This window comes from Alosa sapidissima, chromosome 19 (assembly GCF_018492685.1).
Source record: "Alosa sapidissima isolate fAloSap1 chromosome 19, fAloSap1.pri, whole genome shotgun sequence".
Classification (NCBI taxonomy): domain Eukaryota; kingdom Metazoa; phylum Chordata; class Actinopteri; order Clupeiformes; family Clupeidae; genus Alosa; species Alosa sapidissima.
Window position 1 is genome coordinate 29062410 of NC_055975.1, and position 14056 is coordinate 29076465.

General features: G+C 41.6%; 1 protein-coding gene across 1 annotated transcript; it reads right to left on the minus strand.

Moving 5' to 3' along the window:
* Positions 1–8863: 8863 nt before the first annotated feature.
* Positions 8864–13858, minus strand: ly97.3 (lymphocyte antigen 97, tandem duplicate 3). Its single transcript, XM_042073442.1, has 4 exons — positions 13762–13858; positions 13256–13305; positions 12516–12638; positions 8864–9346 (listed from the first exon to the last, which is right to left on the minus strand). The coding sequence occupies exons 2-4, from the start codon at positions 13299–13301 to the stop codon at positions 9240–9242; spliced, it is 276 nt and encodes a 91-aa protein (XP_041929376.1). The 5' UTR covers positions 13302–13305; positions 13762–13858; the 3' UTR covers positions 8864–9239.
* Positions 13859–14056: the final 198 nt, after the last annotated feature.

A 14056-nucleotide genomic window follows, 5' to 3' on the forward strand; every position in this document is an offset into this window, starting at 1 on the left:
GCTTAGCACACTGGGAAGTGTAGTGAACGCCTTGTATAGTTTATACCAGCGTTTGTCTCTGTGAGTAATTGTTTACCTGATTAGGCAACTACGCAGTATAGTTTTAGTTCATTTGGATTCCGTGTTATTTGAAGATATAGATTGCCTGGCTACAGATAGCCTACGGAGGGTGTGTCTTGACAAAGAATAATCGCCGATTCACGTGATTTCAGAACCAAGGACAGAGGTTTTGCCTCAAGTTATTTCAACAAAACAAACTTTTGGGAGGGTGACGTGCCCCAGACAAGGGTCAGTTGCCTGTTGTCAATTTGAATCCGCTGGATACTCAGCTGTGCTTCAGATAAAAGTAGGCTACGTGCAAGATTAGCAGTAGCCTAGAGATCTTTTGAAAAACCGCCACGAATCCGTTTCACAATTTGGTATTTAGAATTCCGCGTTTCACTGACTCACTCAAGTCGCTGTCCATGCATGCAGCCGCGTGTGTTCCAAATATGGAAGTTTAGCCTGCTGTTTCCAGCCTTATTTGGCAACACTGGAAACATGACAGAAGAGCTATCTTATTGTTAGCTATCTAGTAATGAGTTTATTGTAGTGAAAAGTCTATATTTGACATCAAGAAGGATCATATGAAGTTGCTTTAATTTGATTGTGGATGAAATATCCTTAATGCAGCCTTAAAGTCCTGATCTGTCCAAGCTTAACATGTCCACCCTGTAGGGACTAAATATGCCAGAAATGATTTGAATTCAATATTTTCATAATATGTTGGTATGACTATACCAAATTGTCTTCTACAACAAGTCTAGATAGTGACTCAGTGACTGTTTATTGCGAGTAAACTGTTAACTAAAGGTGAAAATGTCCACCCTGATCATTGTCAAAATATGTCCAAACTTGTCCACCCTGTCGGACCATCCGGGTAGACATTTACCTGACGGGGACATTTTGTGCACACACCTACAAAATGCATCGGTCCACCCTGTCATCAAAATATATATATTTTTTTTTGAATAGTTCAATCTATGAAATATCTATATAACATCTGTATTTCATCCCTAATTAAGGGGGGTTAACATGCAAATAAAAAAGTGCATCCAAATATCAAAGTTTTCTCCCTTTTTTAAAAAAGTATGTGTGTGAACTATATGAGTTTCTTAAAAAAACAGGTGGTTTACGTAAAATGTTTTATTTACAAGTTAAAGCAGATTTATAACCCTGTTTTAGAAAGGGACTTTCTCTCAATAAAATGTAATTTTTAACTATTCAGTGACAGCATATATTTACGGTAATGTATGTCCATGAAAGGGTGGTGTGTGTATATATATATATATATATATATATATATATATACAGTACTTGAGTGTATGCTAATTATGATAACACATAACAAGAATTGACAATTAAGAGCAAAATGTGTGGCTAATTGTGTGAGCTGAATGACACATTCTGGTGCTATTCACTCAACAAGGACTGCTGACAGGATATGGACAGATTCATACTCATTTCCACCCTAGAGAAGCGCTGTGTGTGGGATTAGACAGGTGTCAAAGCTGAACAGGAGACCAAAGATGCTTCTACATTTAAGTGACGTGAGGTGGTGTGTCCCTGAGAAAGAAAGAGCCAAGGATATGTGCAATCGTGAAGTAAAGACCATGACTCACAGAGGTAAAATAGCATTCAATGGCATTGAGAGCGATCTGATGGAGACACGTTTCTCTTTAGAAATTATATATATATATATACTTTTTTGATCCCGTGAGGGAAATTTGGTTTCTGCATTTAACCCAATCGGTGAATTAGTGAAACACAAACAGCACACAGTGAACACACAGTGAGGTAAGCACACACTGATCCCGGCGCAGTGACCTGCCTGCTTCAACGGCGGCGCTCGGGGAGCAGTGAGGGGTTAGGTGCCTTGCTCAAGGGCACTTCAGCTGCGGCCCACTGGTCGGGGTTCGAACCGGCAACCATCCGGTTACAAGTCCAGCCTTACCTACTTGACATCATCAACGATGGCATGACATTTTGTGAAAGAATCTGTGACAGGTAAATTCTGCTGAATTACTACAACAGGGTTTAATTCATCTAAATTTCTACTACTACCACTACTACTACTACTACTACTGCTACTACTACTACTACTACTGCTGCTACCACTACTACTGCTGCTACTACCACTACTACTACTACTACTGCTGCTACCACTACTACTACTACTACTGCTGCTACCACTACTACTGCTGCTACTACCACTACTACTACTACTACTGCTGCTACCACCACCACCACCACCACTACTACTACCACCACTGCTACTACTGCTACTACTACTACTACTACTACTACTGCTGCTACCACTACTACTACTACTACTGCTGCTACCACTACTACTGCTGCTACTACCACTACTACTACTACTACTGCTACTACCACCACCACCACTACTACTGCTACTACTACTACTACTACTACTACTGCTACTACTACCACTACTACTACTACTACTGCTGCTACCACTACTACTACTGCTGCTACCACCACCACCACCACCACTACTACTACCACCACTGCTACTACTGCTACTACCACTACTACTGCTGTAGCACTACCACTGCCACTACTACTTCTACTAAACTGTGACAACAGAAACTACTGCTGATGTTGCTGCTCTGGATGTTTTCAGTGTTTGGACGCGCAGCTGATGCCAAATCTCACCCAGATTAATCTCCACACAGAAACAAAGCGAGAGCCATCAAAGCAGATCCGTGGGCACTGTGAGTAACGCACCGTATACAGTGTGGAATACGGGGTAGAATGTTATTTACAGTGAGCGAGTGAGCAGATGATTAAATGAATGAATGAATGAGTGCTGGGGATAAGACAGAGGGTGATAAACTGTGATGGATGAATGAGTGCTGGGGATGAGACAGAGGGTGATAAACTGTGATGGATGAATGAGTGCTGGGGATGAGACAGAGGGTGATAAACTGTGATGGATGAATGAGTGCTGGGGATGAGACAGAGGGTGATAAACTGTGATGGATGAATGAACATGTGAAATGACTGATTGATGGTTCTATATGACAAAGCATGAGAGTTGTTGCAACTAACGATGGATAGAAATGCTGTACAGTAAATAATTCATCACTGTATATTGCTTGTGGTGATCCACTAGAGTAGACTGCTGCATGCAATCAGATTTTGAAATGGAAAGGCTATACCAACTTGCAAGTTTTTATCATGTATCTTTGCAAAGTGTAACCTTTTAAAATACAAGCCAAAAATGATACATATTCACTACAGATATAGTAATAATAGCCATATGTTATAGTTATGACTCTACAAAGAAAGATGAAATATAACGTTATTTTGGGCAAATGAAATCCTTCCAAACCACACATATATATATATATATATATATATATATATATATATATATAGAGAGAGAGAGAGAGAGAGAGAGAGAGAGAGAGAAAGAGAGACAGAGAGAGAGAGAGAGAGAGCGAGAGAGAGAGAAAGACAGAGAGAGAGAGAGAGAGAGACAGAGAGAGAGAGACGGCAAGGCTCTACTACCCATTGGTTTGCCATGGGTTGATTGAAAGCCAAGGGGATGTTTCTGGCTGCACTCTCCTGCCAGTTAATTACTGTATGGTCCATGTATGTTGTGCAGGGGGTGAGTGGATGTCTGCGCTGAGAGAGTGAATGAAGGCCAGGTGTTTGATGGGAAATTGAGGTTCCTACTGATGTGAGGCCTGTGCTTCATTGCATTAGATATGGTGCGATGGTTTGTTAGTGGATGACATTGAGGTTCATAGAGGGGGAATCAGAGTGGATTCATCAGATTCTGTTTGCATTAATCAGTCAATATTGTTTTATAGAAATGCATGACATCCACACATGTAAGTATATCAGAATGTGGGTAAATAGAAGCCTGAGTGACATGTTTGATGTCTGTAAGCTATAGAGTAAATAGAGAGATGATAAAGAAATGCAGCTTTTCTCTTTGTTCAAATCTCCTCTGTTTAATATCAAACTCTAATCATAGGCTTCTTAGCAGCATTCAGGGACAAGCCAAGCTAGGTTATTTGGGGAAGAGATGAATATAAGGCAAAAGGATCCCAGTCTGAAATTGCTTTAGTTAGCTCTAGTAGCTTGCGTTAAGAGCCTCTACAACATTATTCAAGCAAGAGTGAACAATTTTCTTCAATTTTCTGTTGTGCTTTTTAGCTCAGAGTGATTTTCTAAAGGACTCTCTTTACACATTCTACTTGATACTGACACAACCCAGGTATCAGAATGAGGCTTTTAGTGGTAGGCTTGTCCTTCAGGTTTCTGTGAGCAACTGACACAGCTTTGTGTTTGGAGTTTACAGATTTAAATATGTTAAGCCATATAGTCCGAAGGAAATCCGCATAGCAAACATGTTATGAAAATACAGGGAAATACTGTGTGGACACTGACAGCTGTGCTACATTTCAATGCATTTTAGATTTTATTATCACCAATTCATTATAATTTCCTACATATTATTATTTGTATATGCCATATATCATATTTCTTTATTTAGCATACAGTAAATAAAGATATTAATGTTTCTGCAATCTATTCACAGACATTCACAGGAAAGAAATAAAATATGTATTATATCAATTAGAGACTATTTTCTTGTAAAGACCCTTGGCTCAGTAATATAAGAAATAAAATATGTATTATATCAATTAGAGACTATTTTCTTGTAAAGACCCTTGGCTCAGTGATATAAGGCCCATGGGGTGTACAGTTTGTAAACATAAAATGAGAATTGCTTTGTTGTACAAAAGTGTAATTCGTTTAAGATCTTGGAGATTTTTATTATCAGTGAAGTCAAAAGATTAGAATCTCTCTTTAACATCCCAGCGTAATCCCCAGGGAGTATCATACAGGCTCTCTATCTCTCACTCTCAATCTGTCAGGCTGCAAATGGGTTTGCTCCACTTTCATGTGGGCTGGGAGATTGGGGTTTCCAGTGCCACAGTCCAGGGTCTTTGCCGCCACAGAGGTTAGTTGGTTTTTCTAGTAAGTCCCCACCTGTCGGGTCCCTCTCTTTGCTTCTGCACATGAGTGGGTTTAGCAATGCCGGGCTTCCTTTCTCTAGCCAGATGACGAGAGCAAAATCCTTGCGCTGCCTCAAGTTCAGCGTTCTTAGCTTGGCTTTTCATTTGAGGCATTACTGAAGCTTTTAAATAAAGCTTAATTCTGTTTTGACACGACCTCCCTAAAATATCTAGCACAGATGTAGGCCGCTGTTTAATGACAAATATCATGTTGTGTTGGCACAGTTCTCCAACACTGAGGAGTATTTTCATGCAGATACTGACGCACAATCTTACAGTAGTTTCTTTTTCAGCTCTCAGCTGGAAACTTTGCTATCACGAAGCTCCTTGAGCAGCAATGTTCTCCACTCAGTTGATTATTAATTCATAGGAAATCATAGCAGTGGATGGAATGTTTGAAGTAAATTAGTGGAAGCAGTTTTAAACCAAGGTCATTTCAGAGGAAGCCCTAATACATGATTACAGTACATTTAACTAAGAGCTGTGTTCTTTTTTCCCAATCAGCAACAGTATGACCCTTAGTAATGAAATGAACTGCATCCACAGCAGTGAGGAACGGAGAGTGGAAGAGATGCATGAACTCAGTGGCACCAGCGTCTCAAATGATTTCCCTGTGTGGTCGCCACCTCCTGTATGTCTTTAAGACCTGATCAAATAAAATCTTTTAAAAATCTTTTTCCTTCTTCTCTCTTGCACCCCCCCCCCCCTCTATCTATCTCATTCCCCCCCCCCCCCCCCTCTATCTATCTCATTTCCCTCCTCCCCCCACCCGCTCTGTTTGTCTGCCGCTCTCTCTCTCTCTCTCTCTCTCACACACACACACACACATCGTCGGAGCGGAGCATCGGTGCAACTACATCTGAGCCCTGTATGTGTAGCGTGTGTGTGTGCTTGACCTACCCAGTGTGTGCTGTGTTCGTGGTCTGTGTCCCCGCCCTCGTATCTAACAATAAAGCTTGCATTGAACAAAGCTCTGACTCGTGACTTGGAAACGTTACAATATTTTTCAGATGAGTGTATCTTTCTGAGAATGTTTTTGTTTTTGGCCAGCTTCTCCATAAATTCCTGGCATGGCTTATTGAAGTTTCTTTCTGCAGTCCACACGTCATTCATTAGGGAGAAAACCCTCTCAACAGGAGCATTGCTCCCAGATGAAGCAGATGACCACAGATGCCAATTTCACCAGGTTGGTGTGGGGAATTTCAGAGAGGTTGAAATGGCTCACCACTGTTCCCCATCTCTGAGTGAGAGATGTCCAGTCTCTACTCCATTCCTCTAGTATCCTCCCCGAAGGAATTCCTGGAGTCCTGGGGCCGTATTCACAAATAATTTTAAGGCTAAAAGTAGCTCCTAGGAGGGCGTTGTGGCACAACAGGCTACAGCGCTCATACCATATATGGGTCTAAGTGCCCACGGGGACCCAGGTTCGAATCCGACCTGCGGTCATATCCCGGTCCCATATAATGGGCATGTCACTCTTAACTTTAGGACTCCTAATTTTTTTCACTAGTAATTCACGAAGCATTTTAGTAATTCACGAAGCATTTTAGACCTAAAAGTAGCACCTAAGTCTGGGACAGCTTAAAAGAAGTCGAGAGGACTCCTAACTCACTAAGACCTATTCACAAACCACTTTTTGTGGCATTCACATCGCAATGTTTACCTATGCGGCTACAGGAGCTTCCCATCGCAAGGGAGCAATTTTGCATTGTAGACATAACTAACTGATGCAATAACGCCACCAACAACAAACAAAACTACTCATTGTCAACATATAAATTCAATGTAACGTTTAATTGTGAATCAAATTAAAATGTTCTCTTTGCAAATGTAGGCATAGGCTATTGTGACAGATTAATTCAATAATGTTGCAAAGATACTGCATCAATCCTTGCTTCATGCTTCATTAGGCTACTATTAGGCTAGGCAAAAATGCTTCATTAGGCTACTAGGCTATTTGTTTTGCCTTACTCTATTCATTTAGGCTAGGCCTTTTTATTCAGTTATTTATCATCTTCCGTCCTTGTGTAGCACACGCATTCTCAGACCTGTCACCTGCCACTCATCATTGTAAGGGAGGTGTTTGGAATCATTCCAGCGTTATAATCATCAGTCAATCAAGGTGGTCACTTCAGTCAAGCTCGTGCATGAGTAATCGTCATCCATAGCAACGAAGACTCACTCTTAGTTTAGGAGTCTTTCCTTTCCAAGTTTTTCCTTACTAAGAGTAGGTCTGAAAGGCTTTGTGAATAACTTTTAAGAGAAAACTCCTAGCTAAAATCTTTTAGTGCGATTTAGGAGTACTCCTGAATATGGCCCCAGATATCTCATCGAAAAAGCTGATCTTCGTTAATTGCTACATTGGGGCATTTCCTTTCAATGGTGGCTACTGCCTTTTCAATTTCTGACCTCTGGGGCAGCTTCTTCAGAAGAAGAGTGCAGATCTTGGAGGTCGTCCACATGCCTCCCCCACGCAAGCCTGGTCAAGATCGTGGGTTAGCGGTGTCATGGTCCAGGGTGCAAATACATTTGTCACTATGGCATCACCGACGGTAGTTATGCAAATGACTTAAGGTGTAACCGTAATTTGATTGGCTGGTGCCGTCTGTTGTTCGCTTGTTCGTAATTCGATTGGCTGGTGCCGTTCGTCGGTGCAGTAACAGCTGAACTTCTCAACACGAGCGACGGGAGAAACATGACGCAACGGACCCACAATTCAGTTTGGCTACGGATGATGCGAGCCCATGTAGTGAAATGGGCAAAGTGAATCTCCAGCACTGCAACGCACACAACTGTGTGTAGGAGCCGTAAGATACTTGCTTGGTTTACAGTGTGCCTAGGTCAAAGTTCAACACGGTAGCAAGTTTTTTTTTTTTTTAAGTATACTTTTTGGACTTTTTTATGCCTTTATTCAGATAGGACAGTGGAGAATGACAGGAAGTGAGTGGGAGAGAGAGTGGGGGTGGGATCCGGAAAGGACCCTGGGGCGGGAATCGAACCTGGGTCGCTGGCGTAAGGTGCAGGTGCCCCCGCCAGTCACGCCACGGCCGGGGCCCACGGTAACAAGTTTAACTAATACTATTAACATACTGAAGCTATTCTACCAGAATTCTCCCTATGTGCGCTCTGTATCCCTATGTCTCTCTTTGTCGCTCTCTTAGCCTGTATGAGAGAAAACGAGTGAACGATATGTAACCCATGAACGATGTGTGACCTGTGATCACTGTATAAACCCTTGAACTTTGTGTCAACTTCTGAACTTTTTCGAAACTGTTTCGAAAAGTTTGTACCCTTGGCAGCAATAGTGCTGACTTGCGAAGACAAGACCGAACAACGGTCCTTTCATAACGCCACCTGTGGGTTCAAAGTTGCCAAATGTTGTGTCAGCATCTAAGGAGGGGTATAAATGTTGGTGTTCAACAATTGTTCGGGAGTGCGATCATGCGATCCACTCAGGCTTTGCGCTATGTAGTCATTAAAGGAATTTTTGCACGGAACTCTGCTGGACTTTTGCGCCTTCTTTTTGGGATACGTTTTTGACGTCAGCACTTATAATGGTGTATTTTTGTTACGTTGTAGGCAAGATGTTTGGACTTCATTTCTGGCACGAGTCTGAATATCTGATACGACAGTTTATCTTCTAATCCAAATAAAGAATTTAAATGTGTGTGTGTGTGTGTGCGCCTGTGTGTGTGAGTGTGTGTGTGAGGGAGAGAGAGTGAGTCTGTCCGTGTCTTCAATACCTGTGTAATCAGGGGCAACACATTCTCTTTCAGTCAGAACTTGAAATGGTTCTTGTATTAAGTTATGTTATAACATTATTTTTTTATATTGTTTTTATTCAACAACAAAAATAGACAGGATGGAAAAAAAGATACTCCACTACTTTTTGCAAATTACAGTACCATCCAAAAATGTCCAACATTTTATAGTTACATTTTATAGCATTCAGTTAAAGGAGACTATTCTTTACTGAACTGGACTAACGGTCTTGTCCTAGTTATAACCAGGCCTTTGCTGAAAGGTCTGCAATATTTTGTTTGGAACTGGGCGATTCTAGAAACTCCTTGAAGATTCTAGAAGAAGATCTAGATAGGGAACAGAAGGGGCTGAAATTCTCCTTTGGGACCTGGAATCTGGAAGGTTCTAGAAGACATTGCAGAGGTCCTTCTGGCAGCACTTGATGTTGATGTAGGCATTGGTCTGCAGCATCTCGCAGTCAGACATTCTCATGCACTTCTGGTAGTAAGAATCTGTATAGAGAGGAGAACCTAAATATCAATGCATACACATGACTGTGTGTGTGTGTTTGTGTTTGTGTTTGTGTTTGTGTTTGTGTGTGTGTGTCTGTGTGTGTGTGTGTGTGTGTGTGTGTGTGTGTGTATGTAATTGCGTTGGTTCATATTGCGATTTTGGTTGCGATAATTGTGCTGCTCTAGTAGTCATCAAAGCAAACTATTCCTAATGTTTTCAGAGCATAACTGTACATACACACCGCCGCCGACTTGAGCTTTCAAAGAGTCAGGAAGTCATTCATTTTCAATGGAAGCCGGCTTCTCTCAGCTGCCAGAAGCAGAAAATCCGTCGGCGCGTTTTTTTGGGGCGTCTTGAGCGACTTGGGCGTCAAGCAGAAAGTTGAAAGTAAGTCAACTTTATGATAATGAGCTATGACGCGGTTCAGCGACCAACGACCAGCAACCAATCGGAATAGCCGGCCTTTACAGTTTTTTACAATTGTTTACACACGTTTTCAAAACTCTGTGTCTATTTTTCAAAACTCCACACACAAAACCCACAACTGCTCACACAAAATGCAAAATGCCCCAAATCTCCAGCAAAATGACACACAACATTCAAAATGTCAAAAACACATGTTTAAAGCAAACATTCGCCTCACATTACAAACACTTTTGTCATAATATGACATTTTGGATACATCATGTACACACTGTTGCTCAAAACCTAAAGCTCTTCTGTCTTAGGCTTTCTATATGTATTTCCATACAAGAGTGAAAGTTACGGTATCAACAAAGAGAAGTTGAAATATACAGTAAAAATGCAAGCGATATTGAAACCAAAAATAGTGATTTTTCCCAAATAATTTGCTGTTGCGAATACAGTATTTTACAGCAAACAAGAAAAAAAGCAAAGAAGAATACAGTGACCACCAGATGTACATGGAGTTTTGAAAACACAGATTTTTTTTTTTCTAAAGACAAGTGTGTGTGTGTGTGTGTGTGTGGGAGGTGGGGGGGGGGGGGGTCGTGTACAGTATGTATTCATAGGCCTATAGACCCTTTCAACTGCAGAAACAAACAATTCTACAGTAAGCATTTCTGGAGGCACAGAAAAATGTATTGAGCTATTGGTACTGTAACATGGGGACAAACAAAAATAGAGTAAAAAGACAAATTTATTTTGTAGAACATTACTGTAAGCTAAAGTCCGATTACTGTATTTTCTCTATTTTCAAAGTATCTGCGTTGGTTCTGAATATTTCAACCGGAAATCCTCTAGGAGCAGATTGAAAGGGTCTATACCTATATAGAGAGTATATCTATTCATAGACCTATACTAAGGCAATGATTGGATGGTGTTCAGTAAAGTAAAGAGTGTTTGCACATGTGAAGAGAAAGAGTGAAGCACTGGTGATTTAGTGTGCCATTTTGATGGGTTGTGTTTGAAGAACGAAATCAAGTTACTTCCTGTTAGATTTTTGTGTGTTAGGTAGAAAATTGTGTGTGGTGTTTTGCAAAATGTGTTTTAGTCAATTGAAAACTGAGTCAAACACTGAGAATTAGTGTATGGTTTTGCAGATTTGGTGTCGGGTTATGATGTTTAAAGGACATGTTTAGAAAATTGTGTGACAAGCAAAGATTTAGTGTGTAAGCAGTTGAAAAAAACTGTAAATAAAGTAGTAAGATAGAACATGATCGAACGTAAAATGCTTCCACGTCAGAGCGGCCAAAGCTTCCCTGTACTTTTTTGACAAGCGTCCTTGACTGTCAGTAATTTGTTTACAGAGGTGAATAGACTCTGATATCAAGGCTACTAAATATCAGAGCCTCATCAGGGCTTAATAGGATGCTCCTCCTGCATGTTCTTTTTCCTGCAGTGAAAATAGGCAATAGTGAAAAAGTCAACCCAGTGTACTGTAAGATGGTGCCCTGTGTAGTCTGTAGTATTGTGCCCTGTGTAGTCTGTAGTATTGTGCCCTGTGTAGTCTGTAGTATGGTGCCCTGTGTAGTCTGTAGTATGGTGTCCTGTGTAGTCTGTAGTATTGTGCCCTGTGTAGTCTGTAGTATGGTGTAGTATGGTGCCCTGTGTAGTCTGTAGTATGGTGCCCTGTGTAGTCTGTAGTATGGTGTAGTATGGTGCCCTGTGTAGTCTGTAGTATGGTGCCGGTGTAGTATGGTGCCCTGTGTTGTCTGTAGTATGGTGTAGTATGGTGCCCTGTGTAGTCTGTAGTATGGTGTAGTATGGTGCCCTGTGTAGTCTGTAGTATGGTGCCGGTGTAGTATGGTGCCCTGTGTAGTCTGTAGTATGGTGTAGTATGGTGCCGGTGTAGTATGGTGCCCTGTGTAGTCTGTAGTATGGTGCCCTGTGTAGTATGGTGCCCTGTGTAGTCCCCAAAGCAAAGCATTTCTAGTGTTCTTTTTCCTGCAGTGAAAAAGTCAATGTTAACTGCTTGTATGGCACATTATATGGAGCACTCTAGCTTAATGATTCACGGTTACTATGGCTATGTGAGAAGTCACCATCTCAACGGGGTCAAAGTTCCATTCTATCTCAGAGAGACAGGTCAGTTGCCAATGCTTTCATTGTACAGTGATGGTGTCTGCATGTGTGTGTGTGTGTGTGTGTGTGTGTGCATGTGTGCATGTGTGTGTGTGTGTGTGTGTGTGTGTGTGTGTGTGTGTGTCTGCATGTGTGTGTGTGTGTGTGTGTGTGTGTGTGTGTGTGTGTGTGTGTGTGTGCATGTGTGTGTGTGTGTGTGTGTGTGTGTGTGTGTGTGTGTGTGTGTGTGTGTGTGTGCATGTGTGTGTGTGTGTGTGTGTGTGTGTGTGTGTGTGTGTGTGTGTGTGCGCGTGTGTGTGTGTGTGTTTTCCCAAGATAGGCACAAGGGACTTGCAGGGCGGTGTGTGTGTAGGTACAAGGGACTTGCAGGGCGGTGTGTGTGTGTGTTTTCCCAAGATAGGCACAAGGGACTTGCAGGGCGGTGTGTGTGTGTGTGTGTGTGTGTGTGTGTGTGTGTGTGTGTGTGTGTGTGTGCATGTGTGTGTGTGTGTGTGGGACTTGCAGGGCGGTGTGTGTGTGTGTGTGTGTGTGTGTGTGTGTGTGTGTGTGTGTGTGTGTGTGTGTGCATGTGTGTGTGTGTGTGTGGGACTTGCAGGGCGGTGTGTGTGTGTGTGAGGAACTTACAGGGCGGTGTGAGGAACTTGGTTGATGCACACGCATCTTTTTCAGGTGGGCAGGTTTCCGTGGTAACAGTACAGGTTCCTCCTGGTTTCACCGGAACACAGCGATTGCAGTCCAGTGCAAAACCTTGAACACAGACACACAATTTTTGTCAAGTCAGCTGCTATATGTGTGTGTGTGTGTGTGTGTTTATCTATGAGGTTTGTGTAACAGCACGTACTGTAAGGTTCATGACCGATCAGTTAGTGACCGTATCTGTCATGTTGACTTACCGGAAGGTTTTCACAGTAATTGCACATCTCCTGCTATTACAAATTCAGTGTGCACTTGGATATTAAATTTGTTGGTACAAACAATTAAGGTGACACAGTCTTTAAAACACCACTGTTTAGCCTACCTTACACAGTACTTCATCTATTGAGTTATTAAAAATACCACTGTTTACCCTACCTTACACAGTACTTCATCTATTGAGTTATTAAAAATACCACTGTTTACCCTACCTTACACAGTACTTCATCTATTGAGTTATTAAAAATACCACTGTTTAGCCTACCTTACACAGTACTTCATCTATTGAGTTATTATTAATAATGGCTGGGGTGAACCACATGACGGCTGTCCCACAGCATTAGGACATCAGATGACACATCTATTGAGTTATTATTAGTAATGACTGGGGTGACCACATGATGGCTGTCCCACAGCATTAGGACATTAGATGACACATTTTTTGGACTTACTGCTGACCGCTAAGAGGAGGACGAGGGCCAGGACAAGAGTCTTCATTATTCTGTTAGAACACATGAGCACAATCACATCATTTACACATCCGTCATCAGATTTATAGATTTTTGTTAACCTCCCCCAAACAACATCTTTCAAAATCATACAAATATTGCATCATCAGTCAGAGTGTTGTATTATAGTCATAGGCAGAGTATGTATTTAGATGACATTATTAATGAGTCAGAGGCAGATTATGTATTTAGGTGACATTATTAATGACATTATTAATACGCGGACATTGACAGAATGAGGAGGAATTTACTTAATCAGCCTTTTGGTGAAACTTCCAATCAAACACAATTTGGAAAACAAAAACAATCCTAGGGTGTAAATCCAAAAGAAAAGCAAAAAAATGTAAAAGAAAAAAGCTTGAATGGTACTCAAAAATAGAAATGTAGAGATGCTATAATGGAAATGTAGAGATGCTACTCAATAATGGAAATGTAGAGATGCTACTTGCCTGCTGTTCTGTCGCTGGGTGTGATGGGAGCGGGTGGTCTGATGGAGTTAAATAGCAGTAGCTGTTCCCGCAGACGCAAGGGTGTGGGGTCACGTTACGGGGAGTGGGTGTGTGATTGGACGTGCGCTTATCTAAACATTCTGCTCTCTCCCCTCCTATACTGTACGTCCAGAAGAAATCTCCAGAGTGTACACAGTCTGTCCACCTTCTATCACTAATCAAACAACAACTTTACAGTATGAATGAGAGTAATCTCTCTCTCTCTTTCTGTCTCTTTCTGTGTGTGTGTGCACAC